At 39.5% G+C, this 20,881-nt stretch overlaps 1 protein-coding gene across 3 annotated transcripts in view; it reads right to left on the bottom strand.

Annotated features, from left to right (window-relative positions):
- The window catches only part of PAK6 (p21 (RAC1) activated kinase 6), a 42,362-nt gene extending 21,970 nt beyond the window's left edge, over positions 1 to 20,392 (bottom strand). Inside the window, exons 1-3 of one of the 3 annotated variants that reach the window (XM_088145445.1) lie at positions 20,248 to 20,392; positions 19,181 to 19,249; positions 4,788 to 4,996 (exon numbers count right to left, since the gene is read on the bottom strand). In XM_088145445.1, coding sequence (XP_088001571.1) covers positions 4,788 to 4,991 — 204 coding nt within the window. In that variant the 5' untranslated portion in view covers positions 4,992 to 4,996; positions 19,181 to 19,249; positions 20,248 to 20,392. Of the gene's footprint in view, positions 1 to 4,787; positions 4,997 to 9,438; positions 9,465 to 10,402; positions 10,662 to 19,180; positions 19,250 to 20,247 lie in introns of those variants that run through there. The other 2 variants (XM_025172499.2, XM_088145446.1) reach the window with 2 other exon arrangements.
- Between the last annotated feature and the right edge of the window lie 489 nt (positions 20,393 to 20,881).

The raw sequence follows: 20,881 nt of genomic DNA, 5'->3' as shown, positions 1-20,881 counted from the left end.
CCAACTTGGACAAATGTCTTCCATGGGATAGGAAAAGTGCATATATGAAGACCTGGCAATACTGATTCATGCTGTTGGTCTACTGCAACTCACTTTGCCCTTAACCTTTAAAGATGTCTCAGAAGCTACAAGTGATACAATGCAGCATCCCAGCTGCTAGTGAGCAAGGCCTACTTTTGCACTATAAAACCTATTCTTTGGGAGCAGTATAGGCTAACTAGAAGCTTCTGAGCCAAATTCTGAGCCAAAGAACTACTTATTAGCTATGAAGCCATACAAAGTGCTATGCCAAGAAGGAGGAATTGTCTCCTTCAAAATGATTATTCCCATCCTATGAGATGATGCTTCCCAGGAGAGATGATGCTTAGGATCTCAGCCCTTAAGTGCCATGGGCCTAGACCCAGAGTTTGCTTTGCCCAGAGTCTAGAAAGGGCAAGCTATTCCAATATTTTGAAACAGCTTGCCCTCAGAGGTTTGCCTGGCCCTCTCATTGTGGCCTTCCACAAACTAATCAAAACCATTTTATTCAGGTGGGCTTTTGAAGGACAGTGGTGACCTGGCATTTTGGGATGTTGTTAATTTTGTCTAGTTATTTCAGTTTGGATTTTATTAAATCTTTATTATGTTTTTACTGTATATTGTTAGCCAGATACAGTAGAATCTTGCGATGGAGTGGTATACCAACCTTTGTAAAGAGCCTGAAAAGCTCCTGTAAATCATGGTCCATCTTAGAAGATAGTATTTAACATGAGGTAAATAGAGAAAATAATAGCATCTTCTGAAAACTGTTCTTCCTTATTTCCATCTCCGGAGGACTCCCCATGCATTCTTGACGGCATGACTATGCTGTATTTTAGGTACTGGATTCATTTAGGAACTGTATCCATATATGGATAATTAGAAATGCAAGTGGTTGTTTAACCGCCCAGAGTCGCTTGCAGTGAGATGGGTGGTGACAAATTTGAAATATAAACAACTACAGTTGGGACCAGCAACTTGGTCCTTAAGGGAAGCAGTTGCTAAGTGAAACTACATCTGTGCTTATCTTACGTCAGCTTTCCTTTGCTTTACAGACCTGCGAAGGTCATAAATGTGAGGATTGATTGTAAAGTTACTTTTTCATCACTTTTGTAACTGCGAATAGTCACTAAATGAGGACTACCTGTAAGGGATAATTTTCATTTAATTTTTAAAATGTTTTTGCCAATTTATTTCCAAATAGTCAAATAAAACTTTGAATCAGAACCCTGAAGGTAATTGGGTAGACCTTTGTTTACTCAGAAGATCTGTTTCATCTAAGTGCTGCTTGCTAATGCTTAAAATAAGAAGACATTATGCAGATCTGTATTTTTTCTGTAAGCAATAGACACCACTGGTCACTTAACAATAACGTCTTTCAGTCTGTTCTCTTTCACAGCAAATATGGGGACATGTGTTCTAGTCTTCCCATAGGCATAAAATCTGGCTGGGTGACTCTGGGCTAGTCATTCTCTCTCAGCTCAACCCACCTCACAGAGTAGTTGTTGTGGGGGAAACAGGAGGTGTAAGCATTATGTATGCCACCTGGAGTTATACAAAAATATTTATATTATTTATAATAGTAAATAAAAAGGGTGGGATATAAATCAAATAAATAATAAATATGGTCCTTCAACATAGCTTTCAGTGGCTGGGTTTACACATCATGCTAATTTGAATACACAATAGTAGCTTGGTTCAGCATAACGGTAATCCATTTCCAACCTGAAATAGCTAAAATCACATATCACACTAAAACAAACAAAGCAAGCCACATTATGACTTAACACAATATTTGAATCCAACCACTATTTTCTTACTCAGTAATGCTCACCTAAGCATATGATTAGAAAGTTTAGGAAGATGGCCTGGTGATTGAAAACTTCTCAACACAATGTCTGGTCTGTGATAGCACATTCATACACCCTCTTAACTCATCCAATATCAGAAATGTGTCATATATAACTCATCTATCATTTCATAGTCCACCAGTAAGTTATGGCATCCTAGCAAAACCTCCAAAATACCCTGGTTTATATTGCCAGCCTGGGTTAAAAACAAAAACAAACAACCCCCTCCCCTCCCAAATACTTTGCAAGAATGGTAGAAATGGTGATATAAACTCAACCTAAGGGGTCTTTCAACTAGGGGCTATCATGGTGTTCACCAGCTCTCCAAGTCCAGCCTATGTTGATACCATAAAATGGAACTCTAACCATAGTCAAGCTCACTTTCGTATATATAAAAACTGATTCATGCATTCTCCACAGAGAAGGATCTCTGGGAATCTGTGACTATTAAGATCCACAATGGAGCAGATTTACTCCCACAGACGGTTTGGCTTACTTCAGTCTTTCCCTGAAATGCCAGAGAGAAGGAAATGTCATTCATTAAATAATCTTCTAAACACCAGCATCTAGCTTACTCTGTTTTGAAATAATTTGGAGGTGCTGCTGTTTCAGAGATGTCCTGTTATGTATGAAATCTCTGAAACATCTCTAGCAGCACTAAAAGCCCAATCCTAAAACCCTTTTCTTTCTTTCTTTCTTTCTTTCTTTCTTTCTTTCTTTCTTTCTTTCTTTCTTTCTTTCTTTCTTTCTTTCTTTCTTTCTTTCTTCCTTCCTTCCTTCCTTCCTTCCTTCCTTCCTTCCTTCCTTCCTTCCTTCCTTCCTTTCTCTTTCTTTCTTTTTCTTTCTCTCTCTCTCTCTTTCTCTCTCTCTCTTTTTCTCATTCATTCATTCATTCATTCACTCATTCATTCATCATATTTATATGCTGTCCATCTCATAGAAACATGACTCTTAATCTATGTCTATTCTAGCCACTTTTGAGAAAGGCTGTATACAGTTCCGGACAACTGTAAAAACAGGCAGCAAGGAACTACAAAATTTCTTAGAAACAAAATATTAGATCTTCCCTCTTCTGCCGGATGGTAATGGCAACATCACAGTCTATGTGTGTAAACATGCCTCTATGTTTGGCTCTTTTCTTTCTGGCAACAATGTGATTTGGTCTGTCAATCACCTCCTGGTTTAGAAGACTGGTACAAGCAGATAGGTTTGGCTTCTCATCATGAAAAGCAAAATGCAGGAGTAAAATGGATGAAATATGAACTCCCTTTGTCAGGGATTACTTTATCACTTCCATTTTATTTAAAGCCACAATTTTCCCTAGTGACAATGTCTAAGTTAACGCGGCAGAACAAATTTGAATATACATCTTAGATTGCTTTATACATTTTTTCCTACATGGCCTGAGATAATGGATAGGTTTACACATTGAGGTAAGCTGTAACCAAACACAAATTGCATAATAACTTAGCATTTTGTGTAAAACTCACTGTACTGATTTGTAAACCATGGCTTATGGTTTGAACCTAATCAACTGTGACTTAGTCAACAAAGCATGTTTAAAAACAATATATGAACCAGATCAATATCTAAACAGTTGAGATGTAACAAACTGCACTAGAATGGAAACCATTCTGGGAAAACTTGCAAATTGAGATAAGAAAGAAAGTTCTCCAAATCTTTTGGGAATGCAACTGAAGAGCATTTTTTAGATGGCTTAAGCAGCATGCCCAGCAATTGCAACCTACATGCCAGTGCAACAGTTCCTATACTGTTGCCAGCTAATTTGTATTGTCCAAACAATTACATGTTCCACCAACAACAAAGTCTGATGGTGAAATAGGAGGCAGGGCCTTTCTAATGTCAATATCCTGGTCATGAAATTCCCTTCAAAAGAAGAGGAGATTAGCCCTCTTCCTGATGATTGTTACACGTGCAGTGGATACAATCATCCTGTATAGCTTGCCCACCTGCCTACTTTCCTTCTCAAATATATGTTGCTGCCCCATCACAGATTCTAAATGGTTTACAATCCTGAAAAAAACCCCCATAAAATCATAGAAACATACAACACCAATCTAAAATTATAATACAAAATTACACATTCTGGATAAAATATAGCAGCCATGGAACTAACACCCTAAAATACAAAGATACAGTGGAAAAGGAAAGTGTCAACTATTTCAGGAAAAAAAAAAAAAAAACAGGGAGAAAGCCAGTACAGCCAACAATATCTATCTCCAAGTCTCCCTTCCCCCATATCCTAAGAAGAGGAAATTAGAAGCAGCATATCCACCCAGACTGAATGCACAGAATAGGTAGACTCTACTCTTCTTGCTATACAGCAAAAGAAAATGTATTGAGGCTTTTTTAATATGATCCAGTACAAGTATAATACAGCATGCAGATAAATCCACATTAAAAGTAGACTGCTTCTTTGGCATGAGATGAAGTGAATTCAGCCATAATTCAGCCTCCCCATGTGTTTAGACTACAAATCTCAAGATTCCCACCATTTAGCCAAGAGTCCCAATTCTGGGGAGCTGCAGGCCCAACATACCTAAAAGACACAATATGGGAAAGACTACCATAATCAATGTGTTAGCTTTAAGACAATACACAGCTCTTTCCAGGTTTGCTGTAAAAGACTAATGCAGAGATCTGCCACTGGAAAACATTTGCCAGAAACTTCCCCAAACCATGTATTATATGAATAATACTGAAGATTGATGAAGTTCTGATTTGCCTCTCCAGCAATCCTTTTCCAGGATTCAACTCTCGCTTGTGTCTGCACATTTTTACCGTGAATACTAACAGATAAAAATGCATGGAGTACCTTGATTGGGGGCAGTGGAGGATACTACACATGTACCAGATGATTAAAAAGTGTTCTGAAGAGTGCTAATATTTTCTTCTTACCTTCATAGGCTGAAGCTGCACACGGGTAATCCTTGAAGGGTCTACAACAGGTTTGGGGCGTTTCAGAGTGTCCAAAATATTTTGCCATTGAGGTGGCAAGCCAATAAACTTCCCTTCTTTTGGATCAAATGACGTGTGTACACGATGCTCAAAATTCTGGGGAGCAGAGATCTCAGGTCGCTTCTTTTTCTTCTTGCGAAACATTGTGCCTGAATGAGAAAGAACAAATGCCCTGGAGTCTTTATGGAACTTTATTCAGCATAACTTGCAAGCAATTCATAGCATGTAGCATCTATTGACCCCATCTGAGAACCATATCCCTAGGTCCAAGTTGTCAGTCTAGTTCAGCAGAATAACATCACAGATCCCTGCATCTATGGTTCCTCCCTGCCAGATTAGGCCAAGAGCTTTTAATTTAGTGATTTTAGTAGCTATGAATATGACATGATTTAACTTGGACTATTACACTTATTTCCCAGATGACTTTCTCTTTCCACATAATTTGGACTCTTTTTACCTATTTTTTTTTCTAAACAAAGTTTATTTGAATTAAAATAACAGGTATAAAGGGCTTTATTCCACAGCCCATGGTCTCTCTCATTTACCTCTAAGAGCTTGGAACAGTGATCCATTGGAAGCCCAAGCAAAGAAACTCAGCCCTATGAAGGACCTCTAAAGAGCTGCAGAGTAGAGGAATAAATATAGCTTAAAAAGATAAATAAATCTGAAAAATAAAGAGCCTCAATTTGTTGAAAAAATAAGAATAAGGCAACGTTGAAGAAGTCTACATCAGATATTATTATTATTAAGCTTATTTGGGCCTAGAACCAGAGAATGAAGGTGACTCAAAAAAAAAAAAATCTATGTAATAAAATGTTTTCTTACTTGGGCTATCAGTGCTTATTGTCAGATTTTTCTCTCTTAAATTTCTGACTTCTTTTAGAAAAAGAATCACAATAATAATCCATTAGGGCTGCCAGTGTACAAAAACAGAAGAATAAGGTACTCTAAAGCAATCACGTTACTGAGATTTATGTTTTCACACTCACAATTATGAATCTTGGTAAAACAAAGCAACCAGCACAACCCCTATATTCTTCTATAGCCTAGATTTTCACATGGTATCAGTCTTACAGATTAATAAGTGCTGCCTTTCGCTATTAGGGTGCAAATAAAGTGACCAAGTAAACAGATTACATACTTCTTTAATTAATAACTGACTCACTATTTACTGCCTGTATAGAAATGCATGGTCTTTTCCTTGAACCACCCTATCTTCAAATATTAATCCAAAATGACTGCTGATGCAAAGTTCCTGTGATATGATGCTACTGTTTATGTGAGTGGGAGAGGATTAATCCTGCTCTCTGTGATTTTGGTTATTTCTGTCAACCAGTCAAAGAAATAGCTTCCCCCTCCTGTCCTTTTGAAAACAATAATCCTTTGTTTTGTAAATGTCAGCCAGGTTCATGAACAAGGGCCTGGAGAGTAATAAATTCACTTTTTAATAATTAGTACACTTATTGTTGCTATTATTGTCATTATGACTATTTATGCACATTATAATATTAATTGCTCTACCACTTTCTCAAGGTAATAAGCTAGTCCATTTGTTTTTAACCGATGACAACTGTGGGTTGCAGAACTGCAATAATCCAGAAGCATTTTCTGATATTCTTGTATCTTTCACCAAACTGCATTGCCAAGGGTGTGCCCCGCCTAGCAAAGAATAGCATTTTCCTGGTAGAAATATACAACATTTGGATACACTGAAAGATGTTTGAATTATACCAGATGAGTAATTTCATATTTGCTGCCCTATACACTAATCAGCTGAAAAGGCCCCAAATCTAATCTTCTGTTAATAATACTTGGGTTGGAATAAGGATAAGAGACATAGTACCCATGGTGCCAATGTGCCAAAAAGTGCTTGGTGCCTATCGGGCCTCATCCCTATTTGAACTTTAATTATAAACATAATAAATGTGACGTTGATTGTAGGAAAGCAAAGTGCCAGTTTCTAACATTACCTGTGTATAAAAGCAGGGGTTTGGTCTACATAAGGCTCCATAAGCATTCTTACAAATGAAAATGCTTTCCACAAAATAGCTAAAACGTTTTAATTTTATTGCACCTTTGACTATAATTGACTGGCAGTGGGCATCCCATCTTCATATGCATGTCTTGCTTTCTTCTAATGTGTTTGTGTTATTTCTGCTTTTTTCTACACCACCTAGTATCTCACAGTTGGGGCAGTCTACAAATATGGTAAGATACTAATAAGGAAGAGGAGGAGAGGCAACAGCTCCAACCTTTGTTTTGAAAGGATACCCACTTGCGCTGGGAAAAAGAGAAATTGGGAGAGAGAGAAATGTCCAAAGTTTGACCACAGCAGCCATTTTGTAACTAGGTAAACCTCGCCATGGCAGCCATTTTGTAAGCACACTCACAACATGTTTTCAGAATTCAGGTGAGCTCAAAAAGGTTGCCTACTCTTGGGCTTCAGTACAGATATTTATATACAACACAGCCTTAGTTTAACATTGTGCTATAAAAAACATTTGATGATTTATCCTCCAACCAAACCACCAAAAGCTTCTTGCAGAGCTTTTCTGCATTTATCAGATTTCAGCTGCCTGCCCAGCTTTTCAACTTCACAAGAAGCTCTCTTGAGCTTGCGCGCTACCAGAGTATGGATATTTTTGCTCTAAATTTGGGTCAGAGATATAGCTGAATATAGTAGGAATAATTTATACTGCAGCAGTTACAGACTTGTTTCAGCAATATTTGCATTACCTATCACACTTCAGTGTCATGCTTACTAACATAATTACATTCTATATTGTTAATGTAAGCAAAAGGAGCACATACCATTACTTCAAATAAAATATTTTACACTGCCCTATTTTCTGAGGCCAGCAGCACCTAAAACAACTGAATAATTACCTGCTTCACAAAAGATCCCAAATTTAACAACTAGACTATTTAATAACTAGGCTACACACACAATTTAATTGTTTAGGAGTAAAGTGGAATTGCCTTCTTTTAAAATGAATCCTAGACTAGAAAAAATCTGACACAGAAATATCCAAATGGTAGAGTTTATTGAAGGCAAACACTGGCAGAAAGAACAACCAAATCCTGTCCAATATTCTTAAAAGGAAACTGCTGAAGTAACAAAGCAGTTGTGACTAGTGAGCTCTTACTCAACTGGCAAAACTGCAAGCTTATCTGGATAATTCTAGCTCATTCTGCAGCTGTTCTGCATGATCCAAAACACACAAAAGCTTTCTCTGATCCAACATCCTCCAGATACACAGGATTACAGTTGCTAAAATTCTCAGCCAGCTATAAATTCTAAGAACTGTACCTCAAAATATCTGGGAGGTGTTAGGTTGGACCAGGGTGATTTATATATCATATCAAAGTTACTTTAGTGAAGTCCAAGGCACATTAATCACTATGTTCCTCTTTAAATAGCATACCTTGTTTAAATAGCATACATAACTTATCCAATATCCTAGAGTTACAACCATGGATTGTACTAACGCAACCCTAACTGTGAGCTAAGTAGACATTGGCTTCTGGAGGAAAGGCAGGACACAAATTGAGTAAATAAATGTTTCTTCAACACGTTAGATGTTACCTGTCTCTTCATACTGTCTGTGTGAAATATCACCTTGTTAATGAAACACAGTCAAGGATATGACTGCATTCTAACGCATCTGAAGCAGTGAGGCCATCCAAGTCTTGACTAAAGTAGCTTAATAGAAGAAATTCTGGCAACTGATTTATTCCAAATGGAAAAGGCTAAAGGTTATACCTTTTTATTAGGCTTTGTAAATAAAAGATGAATTCACATTATCATGAGAACTACTCTGTCTAGAGCCTAAACATGGACCTCTATGTTTCTGGTAATAGTAAGAACAAAGGGGCACTAACTGTATTTTGACTTAATTTACATGACTGAATTGTTGAAAGTTACTCAGAATTCACAACAAACAACCAGGAAATAACTTTGGTATAAAATGTGTTTTAACAGTGTCAGTGTGAGTAATAAATCCAAAACCCAAACTAAAGCAGTGCTCTTATTAAACTAACTCAACAGCAACATTTTCTCCAAATCTACTGACTTCCAGATGTGTTAAAGTTCCAATTCCCAGAATTCCTGGTCCAATTTAACATATTTCAGGGCACCTGGATGAAGCAGGCCAATTTACAAAACAGTATGCAAGCTTCCATGATAAACTGAACTAAACTGGCTAATAAAGCAGAGCTTTTTACCATAAAGGGGGAAAAAACCCAGCCTTCCCAACCAAACAACGGCCATAGCACAGGAATGACACCAACCATCAGAACAGCCCAAAGCAACAGAAAAATAGCAGTAAGTGGCTATGGTATCTTCATTTCAGGAGGGGAAGGGAATTCCCACTAATTAGGAAGCAGAAAGGGGTAGACAATCCCACCAGTGGGAGGCTACCCACCATACACCAAATCTGTTTTCACTATTTTCTGTGATTGAACTGATTCACTACTGATATGAATTGGCTCAGTGTGTAAAGCCCACTGGAAGCCCCATGACAAGGGGGCAGCAATCTTAGACTGATGCAGCCCTTGTCTGTATAGTAGAAGAATTCTTAGACCCACTGACCTTGGAGCAAGACTTTTAAAATTCAGCAGAACTTTGGTTCATCCAGAGTAATTTGCACCACCTTGTTTAAAAAAAAAAAAACCCTTGGTTTTTAACAGCTTGCTGTCATACTTTTGAGAGTCTCAGAAAACCTTTTAGTATGTTGGAGAGTTTAGGCAGGCTGCTACTCACAGTTTCTCAAAATTTACAACTCCCTTGGGCTCAAGTAGCTTATTTTTGGATCCTGGCCCATTTGTTTTTATCTTGCTTTCCCTTCCCCCAGCAAGAGTACTCGCTTAATTTTGGATTCTTTGAAGATAAATTAATGAAGGAAAAACTTAATAGCTGTAATTAGCACTAGTGTTCCCCTCTGACTCAAAGTCTAACTGAGGTATGGACTAAGGTTAGGATTTCATTTGTGGGTTACTACTGGCCAGCTTTCAAGTGTGCATCCAATAAAGCTTACCAGAACCAAATCACACATTCACTGAATTCTCAAATAAGTCAATTGCACCTGCAGATACAGCACCTACCTGGTTTGGAAAGATACACACACTTCAAATGCATTCATGGACTTATTGGTGCCATCTTCAACAGCCGTGTATTTAATATAACCAATGACAGTTGTTTTGCACTTCTCAAAACTATTTTAAGCAACAGCCAATGCCAGATAATTGGGTACAATTTTAAATGATAGAATATCAGTTTTTTTTTAAATGCACAAAATATAAATTTTAAAACCTTCTTTCCAATTTATGGGCATGGATCTTACATTTCAGAAAACCCTGAGCAACTGCATCAAACCAGCCAGTTACACCTTTTGTTTCTCATGAATTAAATATTAGGTTCCAACATTGCTAGAATATATTTGCATCTCCCCCTTTCTAAGAGAAAGCATAAAACTTTTTAAGCAATGAGTTAAATAATATATAATTTTAATTCCTAATTGGATATGGACCTACTACGTAAATGGAAAAATGCATACCTGAGGCTTAAGCAATCAGATAAGATCCTATTTTGCCATATGACTTGTACCCCAAGATTCTGATGTTTCAGGAATCTTACTAGCCTGTAGTCTTTCCCATTCAGCATTCACATTTGCACTGGAATGCCACAAGCATAAATAATCAGTCACTGCCATGAAGGAAAAGCCGCTAGAGACTGCAATTCTCTCCATGATCAATCCCTGCTGCCAGGGAGCCACATCCTATTTTTCAACTCCAAATATAGCCTTTTCATAGATAATGTAATTCCAAAGGCTGTCACATCTCCCAATAAGTATGAGGGTTGCCCCCCTCCCCACCAAGCTGACAGATTCAGAGCAGAGGGAGGGATTAGCTGAAAGGAGGAGCGAGATAAGAAAAAGGGTCAGGCAAAGACAAGGAGGAGAAAAAGAGACTGATTTTTTTTTTCCTCATAAGGAAGAGGAGTTGTCAGGTAGGAAACCTCCAAGATGGCAAACTTGGCAGGAAGAGGTAGCATGGAGATGGTAACAAAGAACTATTGTTTACTTTTGCACTTGCTTTCAAGGGCAAGAAAATCTGTCTCTGCTTCTGAACTGAGAGATTTGGAAATGTCAAGCAATCCTGATAGACATTCGTCTTTGTCAGCGAAAACAGGCAGAAACAGCGTAGGGGACTCAGCATCTGTGATGTCTTGACATACATATAAGCAGCACTTCATCTGACATGCATCATCAATTTTTAAATCACAAATTTTTCAACTAGATTGAGGTATGGGGAAAAAAGCCCCCAAAATTAGATGCAATTCCATGAATACCAGACTGCAGATTTGATCTAGTTACTCCATGTGATTCATTTCATTGGTCTTTTGTTTGATCCCAGGTTTTCATCTCCACTTGAAATACAGTAAACCCTAAAAAGTTACAACTGCTCCTACTCATATTACTTTCCTCTTTTTCTTCTTCCTTGCCGTCTGTTGCCGTTTTTGTTATTGAAATTTTAATCAAGAACTCCACAGAGCAGAAGATTGCTTCTTTTTTTCTTGCTTGTTTTACCCTAGAATCTTATGTGCACTGACACTGTAGTACTACTACTATTAGTAATAATACTGTTTCACTCTTTGACCTTACTTGGAATATTTAGTTTCATTTCTGGGTGGGTCTTGCTGCAAGGAAAAGAAAAATAACGAAGAGGCAGCAGATGTGAAAAATTAAAATCAAACTACAGATGACTTAAATGTGGATGATTTTGCATACAGATGACTTTACATCTGGCTGCAGATGGCATCAGTTGGGGATGCCCTGATTAATAATGGGTGGGATGCACACTTGGGAAATTAACCCTTTCACCCCATTTTGATGTCCTCAGTAAAACCTCTTCTCTCAACCTGGTAACTACTTTGTGAAGAAACTGTCTGTTAGAAGTAATTCAGAATTTTCCCCAAAGACAAAGGGTTCAGAAGGGAGATTTTCTTAGCAGAAACATAGCAAAGAATATAATGGTTAAACTTGCCTTTAGGAGTGTGTTAGGAGCGCGCTTTCAATGAGGGTGTTATTGAGGAAAACAAAGTGTATTTACTTCAGATTTCTCCAATGGTGTTCTAAATAGCTCCATGCACTTCACTGTCTTCAGCTCAGGAACCAAACAAACTGATTATGCCAAGTACTTGAATCATGTCTAATGCTGAAAATGGATCAAGACTTTAACAAAAGTACCAGTAATACCAGCAGAAAAAAATCTTCAGAATCCATCAGCTACAGTCAGCCTCTGTTGTCCTTTCAAAGGAAGAGAGCTGTGGTTAAAACTCAGCAGGAAGACCTGATCCTGACGAGGGACAGACTGAAAAGTCCCTGCTGAAAGTTTTCTCCCTCCTACTCAATAAAGAAAACCAAACTCTTGCATACATCTTACTATAAGTGTTGAATCAGACATATATTGGAAGAGCTCAAGTTTATCATGGCAGGAATGAAATTCTGCGGTACCTGGAGCCAGAGGCCTCAATATTCAGGTCCTCCAGAATGATCACCAGGGAGACAAAGTGGAGTATGAGATCACTTGTATCAGCTCAGGAGGGATACTTCCAGGAATATACTAGAAGATTTCCCAACTGCTGCTACACTCAAACACCAAATGCATTCAGTGTATTCCAGATAGGCAGTAGGAAGCTTGAAGAAAAGAAATTCCTATAGAATCTTGATTCTTGGAGCTATATAAGTACTTAATAAAAATCGAATAATATTCCTCAACAGGGTAATCTGACATAAATAAAAAGAAGTCCAAACAAGCCAGCTTTCCCTTCCCCAATATTTGTTTTTTTATTTATCAAATGTATATGCTGCTCAACTCTCAATGACTCTACTCTCAATGGGAAGACTCCCATTTGTTTCCACTGAAAGTCAAATAAAAGCTTTTACCTGATCTGGAATTGTTGTTTTTCAGGTTTCTTAGTCACAGAGAAAAGATATATATTCACACCGGCTTTCCATGTTCCTCACACAACATGGAAAACCAGAGGATGGTGTGGCTAAACCAGATCATAGAGCATATAGACTGCAAAGGCTGATAGCTGAAAATCTGGGAAACTATTACATCTCATTTACACCACAGCTCTTTGTTACCACACTGACTAAAAGACTACAGTTATAGCTATTGTGGACTGCAGTTATCATGCAGTCCACAACAGCTATGTGGAAAACAAGTACATTTCCTGTATAATTAGCACACCATACTGTACTATATATCATGCCAACAAACCATGTAGAAACCCTGTGTTTACTCTGCTTAAGGTGTTACTTGTATTTTTTAAATACCTAAACACACAAGTTCATGGCATTTTAAAAATACAAAACTTATAACCCATTGTATTGTTGAAGGCTTTCACGGCCAGAATACGATGGCTGGTGTGGGTATTCCGGGCTGTGTGGCCGTGTTCTGGAAGTTTTGCTTCCTAACATTTCACCAGCATCTTCAGAGGGCAGGAGCAGTTCTCTCTGTGCCCAGGATGATGTGACCCTGTTGTGGGTATTTATAGAGATCAGCGAGGGTGCCTGAAGGGTATGTCAGAATATGTGTGTATCTTCCTGAGGCAGGGTTTTTTCTATTGAGTTGTTAACAAGTGGCTGCTGAGGGTGATTAGCATGTTCATTGTGTGAATTGTTCATGCATCCTGGTGGTTGAGCTGAGTTCGTTGACCTTTTGCAGGCTGTATTTTTCAGGATTGGAAGCCAGGTTTTGTTGATTTTTAGACTTTCCTCTATTTTATTGAAACTGTGCTGGTGTTTGTGAATCTCAATGGCTTCCCGGTATAGCCTGGTATAGTGGCTGTTGGTGTTGTCCAGTATCTCTGTGTTTTCAAATAGGATTTTGTGTCCAGTGTGCTTGAGAGCATATTCAGCTACTGCAGATTTTTCTGGTTGCTGTAGTCTGCAGTGTCTTTCGTGTTCTTTTATCCTGGTATGGATGCTGCGTTTTGTGGTTCCAGTGTATACTTGTCCGCAGCTGCATGGTACGTGGTATACTCCTGCGGCGGTGAGGGGATCCCTTTTGTCTTTTGCTGATTTTAGCATTTGCTGTATTTTTCTGGTGGGTCTGAAGATTGTTTGGAAATTGTGTTTTCCATCAGTTTCCCATGCGGTCCGTGACCCCTTTGATGTAGGGCAGAAATACTTTGTTGGTGGGTGGCTGTTTTTCTTCTTCAGTCGCATGTTGTTTTCTTGGTTTGATGGTTCTTTTTATTTCGTTCTTGGAGTAGCCATTCGCTTGTAGGACCCAATTAAGATGGTTAAGTTCAGGGTTTAGGAATTGTGTTTCGCAGATCCGATTGGCACGATCCATCAGGGTTTTGATAATGCCTCTTTTCTGCCATGGGTGGTGGTTGGAGTTTTTGTGTAGGTACCGGTCTGTGTGGGTGGGTTTTCTGTAAACTTTGTGTCCTAATTTGAGGTCTGGTTTGCGTATGACCAACGTGTCTAGAAATGGAAGTTTGCCGTCCATTTCTTTTTCCATGGTGAATTGTATATTGGGGTGGATGCTGTTTAGGTTCAGAAACTTCTCTAGTTCTTCTTCATCCTGACTCCAAATTGCGAAGGTGTCATCCACAAACCAGAACCAGACTGTTGGGGTAACGGGTGCCGTTTCTAAAGCCCGTTTTTCAAAATGTTCCATGTACATGCTGGCGAAACGTTAGGAAACAAAGCTTCCAGAACACGGCCACACAGCCCGGAAGACCCACACCAGCCATTATAACCCATTTCTCAGATGAATGTAATCAACTCAACTGAATTTTGCCAGTAGAGCCTGGAAATCTAGCTGTAAGAAGAGGTTATAGGCTTGGTATTAGCCATGGTGTCTGTCAAGTTGATTGGGTTTTTTGCTCCACCCTTCCCCAACTTGACATCTCCAAATGTTTTTGACTCTTGTGTTTCCTAACCTGGAAAGCACCAGGCTGGCAAAGCCTGCCTTATTCCGCCAAAGAACTATGGCATTACAACTTTTGTTCTGCTTCCTTTCCCAAATCTTTTTCTTTGGTCATTTTTATGTGTCAGATTCTTCTTGATTTCCCTGGAAACAAAGCTCTGCTACTTTCCTAGTGATTCCACAGGACTAACATGCCTTTAAAATGAAATGATACTCTAAATCCTTTGGTGAATACCAGTTTTATTCCATTAGAAACAAGTCTGAGAGTGCTATTTATTGTATTAATGGGTACATTTGGGTACAAATAAGAAACTGCAAGAACCCAATTATTTTATCTAATGTTATTTCAAGGAATAGAAAAGGAAAAATAAAAATGAAGCCTTCAACTTCATTTTCTTTTTGTTTCTTTCTCATTTAACAATAAACAGTATCTGATTCATAACAAACACATTGGCTTTTACATCTCTGAGAACATGAATGAGAGCTGCTATCAGGAAGTCAACATGGTTCTGAGATTGGGTCCCTCCTTGGATATGAACTTACTGGCCTGGTCTACATAATGCCCTATGCTATAATGTGGTTTCTTTAATTTTGGCCCATTGAATGTATTACAAACGTGGTTTGTAAACAATGGTTTATGTATTGAAATTGTGCCTTTCCATAATTATATAAATCAAAGCTTCAGGCAACACATGAATCAGTACACTGTATAAAGATGGGTAAATCCTCCCAATCTTATGCCCTCCAGATCTATTGGACTACAACTCTCTTCACTTCCAAGTAGAATTAATGGCCGTGTTGCTAGTTATAGTCCAACTTTTATATAGGGTGCTTACTGTATTAAGGAATGAGGTATATAACATTTCTCCATGAATATTCATAATTCAGTTACTGCAACAGCCAGTGATAACTTACATATGTTAAACAGTCCTCAGTGATGAAAGAATAAACCAATTTTCTCTACGATATGTTGGAAGTCCAATTTCCAGTATTCCCAGCCATCATGGTAGGTTTGTAAGAATTCTAGGAATTGGAGCCCTAACCTACCTGCAAGGCACCAAGTTGGGGAAAGTGGCATTACAAAACAGAGCATTCCTGTCACCTTGAATCAGATAAAATATACTATTTTGCTTAATTAACTTGTAAAGCCAATAATTCCAACTATATTTATTCTTGGTGAAATGTGAGTTTCTGGATACTTAGCACTGAATAAAACCATGGGAAAGAGTTCATATGATTACCACACACAAGGTAGGACCACACACAGGTTCCCAATATTCATTCACATCAGCACAAAAGCATATTTTAACGTTCTGAACAGTGCCAGATTTAGATTTGGTGAGGCCCTAAGCTATATAAAGCTTGGAGGCCCCTTGTTAAAAAGTTACACCAGAAGGTCTCACAAAGGTGCATACCAAAACAGGACCTTGGGTCACCACAAAAAAATTGAAAACAAATACATGCCTTTTAATTACACATAAAGCCATTTTAAAACTACACATAAAAAACTGCTACATAAGATTTTAAAAACTACAGTACAGTACACATAAGTCACATAAAATTCTAAAAGCAAAAAAAAAAAAACAACCTGAAATTTTGTGAGGCCCTGCAGATTGTGAGGCACTAAACTATAGCTTGTTTAGCTTATGCCTAAATCCAGCACTGATTCTGGACTCATAGCTTTTATGAAGCTACGTAGTTAAACCACCTCATATGCTGATTCCTTCAGATTGCTCCAGCTAGAGGAACAATCTGTTATGGGGTGTTAGTGTATAAACTGAACTGATGGCTCACCTTATCAGAATATACCAAAGTGCTTCTAAATATAATTTGTTGATGGCAGAAACCAACTGTGATGGAGCCATTGCATGATCTCTTTGGCACACCACCAAATATCTAGTCAGTAAGACTGATGCCCACCAGTCTTATTTGTAGTAGACTCAAAAGTTTCCTTTACTATAAGAAATAAGATAAATTAACATTTTGATTGCAGTCCTATACAGCAGCCTTCTCCAATCTAGCGTTTTCAAGTTACGTTGGGAATTCTGGCAGCTATACACACTTAGGGTATCTGGAAATAAGTTCCATTAGATACAATGGGATTTGTTTCAGAATAGATAGAGGGGTATGCTACCAATGCTGTAAGCATTTCACAGATTCAAGTAACCCTTCAAATATGGTGAAATGAGTTTTGGCCATGTGATGAGCAATCAGTACACTGCAAAGAGACCACATAACCCTTGAACATGGTTACAGTCCATGTTTTTCCCCCCTAAAATCTGAAAAGTCTAGAAGTCTAAAACGTTCAATAGATGAACAGATGCTTAGCAATTATGTTAAATGCAATAGAGATTCATCAGTAATTTTATGTCCAGGTTTTGTCACAAGTGTTACTTCATTACAAATTTCATTAGATATATTATTAATAATTTGTCTTAACAGAGGGAGTGTTATATTTTTGTGGATTAGCGCTTAGGGTATTAACTCCCTTTTTGGGCAGTTCCACAGAAACTGATTCATTATATTGTTAAAGTAAATAACCTTCCAGCCTTAATGGACATAAGCTATGTTTAAAATGTGAATAAGTCTGAGGATGTATATATTTATTAAAACTGTAGGCTGCCCAACTCCATCATGACTCTGGATGGCATACAAGATGAAACAGTGTAAAACAAAATAATACAAAATAATACAAAAACAACATCTGGAAAAATAACACAAACTCTACCAGACCAATTATCACAAAAGGTCTACCATCTACTGTAGCTCTAGAGCCAGGTTTTAAAGGCTCATTTAAATAAGGGGAGGCATAAGAAACTCAGGGGTAGTGGTGGACATTGTTCCAGAAGGCAGGCTTACATTTCAAGGGGATATGACATAAGATAAAATGGGGCTACAATCACACTAGCAACGGTGCAGAAATATTTCTAGGTTTGATCAGTTGTTTTTTTTTAAAAAAACCCTGTCTTTAAGTGGAAATATCTTCAGATTTAGCACAACTTTTAAAAAGGTATTCCTAGGAATACTAAGACTCCACCAAAGCTTTGTAGGATGTTCTGATTAGAAAGAGAAGACAATCCCTACCTAGACAGATTAGTGTAACTAGACACCTTCTTTGGCAAAATCAAGTGGGTATTTTAAGGTACACTTTCTATCTGTAAATCACAGCAGCTAAATGAAACACAGACTGATAATTACAATCATACACGTATGCTTTGAACTCAACCCCAAATTCTCTGAAGCATTCAAGAATCACAAAGGGGGATGGGTGGAGTTGCAGTTTACCTATGGCCAGATTCCTACTCTAACTTGGGGTATAGATTGTCTCCGCATATTGTATCTGCTGCCCTCTCTATTGTACATATTAAGTAATACCTGTTGCACTATATTCATAATCCATCTAGAAAGAGTTGGAAAAGGCTTGGGTGATCATCTAGAACGATCCTCCACTAATGTAAGAATCTAGCTGACAGATGGCCATCCAGCCTCTGCTAAATACATATAGCAAAACAACCCAATGACTTCCTGCAGCAATCTGTTCCACTCTCAAATAGCTATAAACCTTAAAAATTGTATTCTAAAGTCTACCCCAAATCTTCTCCTTACCATTTGTACCTGATAAGATCTAGCCTTGTCCTTTTGAGCAATAAACAACAAATCTGCAGGGACAGAGGAATGTACACCACCATTTATATCACTTCCCCCTCTTTTTCTAAACAGGAAAAATCATGACAAGCTGATCTGCCTGTCCTTTTGAATCAAACATTATCTTACATGTATTTAACATAACATTTTTCCAACACACAAACAGGATCCTTAGAACAGGTAGGTACACAAATGGCTTTGCATTACACTTATTACATGGCTAGGAGTTTGATTACAAGTTGAGGGCTGCACACATGGACACAGACACACTCATCCTCCTAATCTCCAGGCCCACCCAGAGACCTGCTCACAAGCACTGCTTCCCCACTGTGGCAAGCAGCAGCAGCAAACCAGCAGAGCAGAATGCAACTATTAGGAGAGAAGGGAAAACAAGAAAGCTGCCTTGAGAGAGACAACCAGAAAAGCTTTCCTCCTCTGTAACCAGTGATCCTGCTTAAGACTGCAGTTTCCTGCTGCTAATGGCCCACTAAGAGAGGTAGGAAGCCTTACCCCCTTTCCATCTTGGTGAGGTCCAGCTGATTCTCATATATCATTAGCAGTAATCTGTTCCCTAACTCCTAGCCAATGGTTGATTGGTTGGATCTCAAAGGTAAACAGGCAGAGCTTCCAGGAGCTCCAGCCTCAGGGCCTACAGGAATGGTAGGACCACCTGTGGATCTGCAGGTTGCCAACCCCTCTTGATTCTCTTCAATGCTCACAGTACACTTTGAAGTTCTCACCAGTTTAAAGTCTGCTGCTGTCTCTTCACTGTTCAGTCTCACAGCACACTACTGTAGATCCTTAATAGCCTGGCAAACAAGAATACACAGCAGTCAACAAACATTAGTTAAGAATTCCCACAGAGGACAAGGAACTACACACACACACATACAATAGAGGAAATATGAGTTTGCCTTTCTATTATAGAGCTAGACAACATTTGCAATTGCTTGGTAGCTTAAAAATAAAACCAGGTTCCCCCAAACCCCCACCAATCTAACCACCTCAGGATTCCAGGCAAAGATTTGTTAATAAATCTGAAATAGGTGTGGTCAGGGATTTCCCCAAAGTGGTCCTTGCTAGGCAAATGGTAATACCTTGCACATATCCAGCAGACATGTTGTCTACATGCAGCCTGCTTTCTGAAGCATCAATTGGGCCATCTTTAACTCCTTCCACTCTGCAGTGACAGTTCCAGCTGTCCCTTTTTCATTCAACACTCTGCACAATTTGACAGTTTTCAGAGAGAGCCACTCCCTCAAAGAGATGCCACATCACCTCCTCACAGGTCTATTTTTCAGGTCCTCCACCTCCTACAAGAGTTGAAGCTGGCAGGCTCCCCTTGAAAAGATGCTAGGGAGGGCCGTTCCAGGGGAGAAGGAAGAAAGGACTGCGAGCAAATTGCACTCCTGCCATTGAACAAAGCTGATTGGAGGACGGTTGTTGCTGGGTTACAGGAGTGAAGATGGAATAAAGGCCTTCCCCAAGGAAAGGCAGCTTTCTCTTCCCCTTCCCCCTCCCCAAAATAAGCCCCGAAGGGGGAACAAAAGCTAGGCACCCTGGCAAGCTGCTCCCTTCTCCCCGCGAGCCCATTCAACGCCCAGCTTATCCATCCTTAGCCCTAGGACGTTTATTGTCCAGGCGTGTGCGCTAAAGTGCGGCTCTGCAGAAAAAGAGTTAATCCTCGGGAGCGGAGACGTTAGTGGTAACTGACAAATCCCGCGCTCGAGAAGCAGCAAGCAAACGGCGAAGGCAGCCTCCTCATAAATAAACCAACGAGCCCGGCGGGGCTCAGGCTCCTGCTTACCGGCGTCCTAGGGCACCCCTTCGGAAGGAAGCGGGAATTAGCGCGTGCGGAGCCGCCGGCCCTCCGAGAGCAGAACTCAGGGGAGCGCAGGAAGGGGGCGGAGGCCGACCTGACATGTTCGTGCAGAGCTGCGTTCACCTGACCCTGGGAGTTTGACTTCAGGGCGTGGTGCGCGGCAGACCTACAGCAGCACCCGCCCAGGAAGGCGCAGCTCTGAATTGCGACAGACCGCAGCGGAAGGCTGGCGCTGGGGCTTCTGCAGCCCGGGGTCGCCCCTCCGCCCAGAAGCAGGAGACGGCCTTGGACGGAAGACCTGAAACTTGCGGTGCAGGGGTGAGCCCGTCCCCCACCCACGTCTGTTCATTAACTGACCTACGGAAAGAGCGGCCTCCTTTCAGACTTGGTGCCTTCCAGAAGTGTTGGACTACAATGCCCATCACTCCTGGCCAGAACAGCCAGCGCACGCGGCTGAGGTACTGGGGGTCCCAAGGTTGGGAGAGACCGAAGTTGGGGAAAGAATCGGGAGAGCAAAGCTGATCTCGGAGCCTCAAGGCCAAAAGCTTTTGATAATCCTTCATCTAATCGAGAAGCAACCCTGACTTTCTAGTTATGTCTAGCAGAACCAATTTGTTCA

Source organism: Python bivittatus, unplaced genomic scaffold (genome assembly GCF_059951505.1).
Source record: "Python bivittatus isolate LINGU-HERP-01145 unplaced genomic scaffold, Pbiv_v1 ctg000480_np1212, whole genome shotgun sequence".
In the NCBI taxonomy this organism is placed as follows: domain Eukaryota; kingdom Metazoa; phylum Chordata; class Lepidosauria; order Squamata; family Pythonidae; genus Python; species Python bivittatus.
Note: the sequence above shows the minus strand (reverse complement) of the source record. Positions and strands in the feature narration are given on the sequence as shown.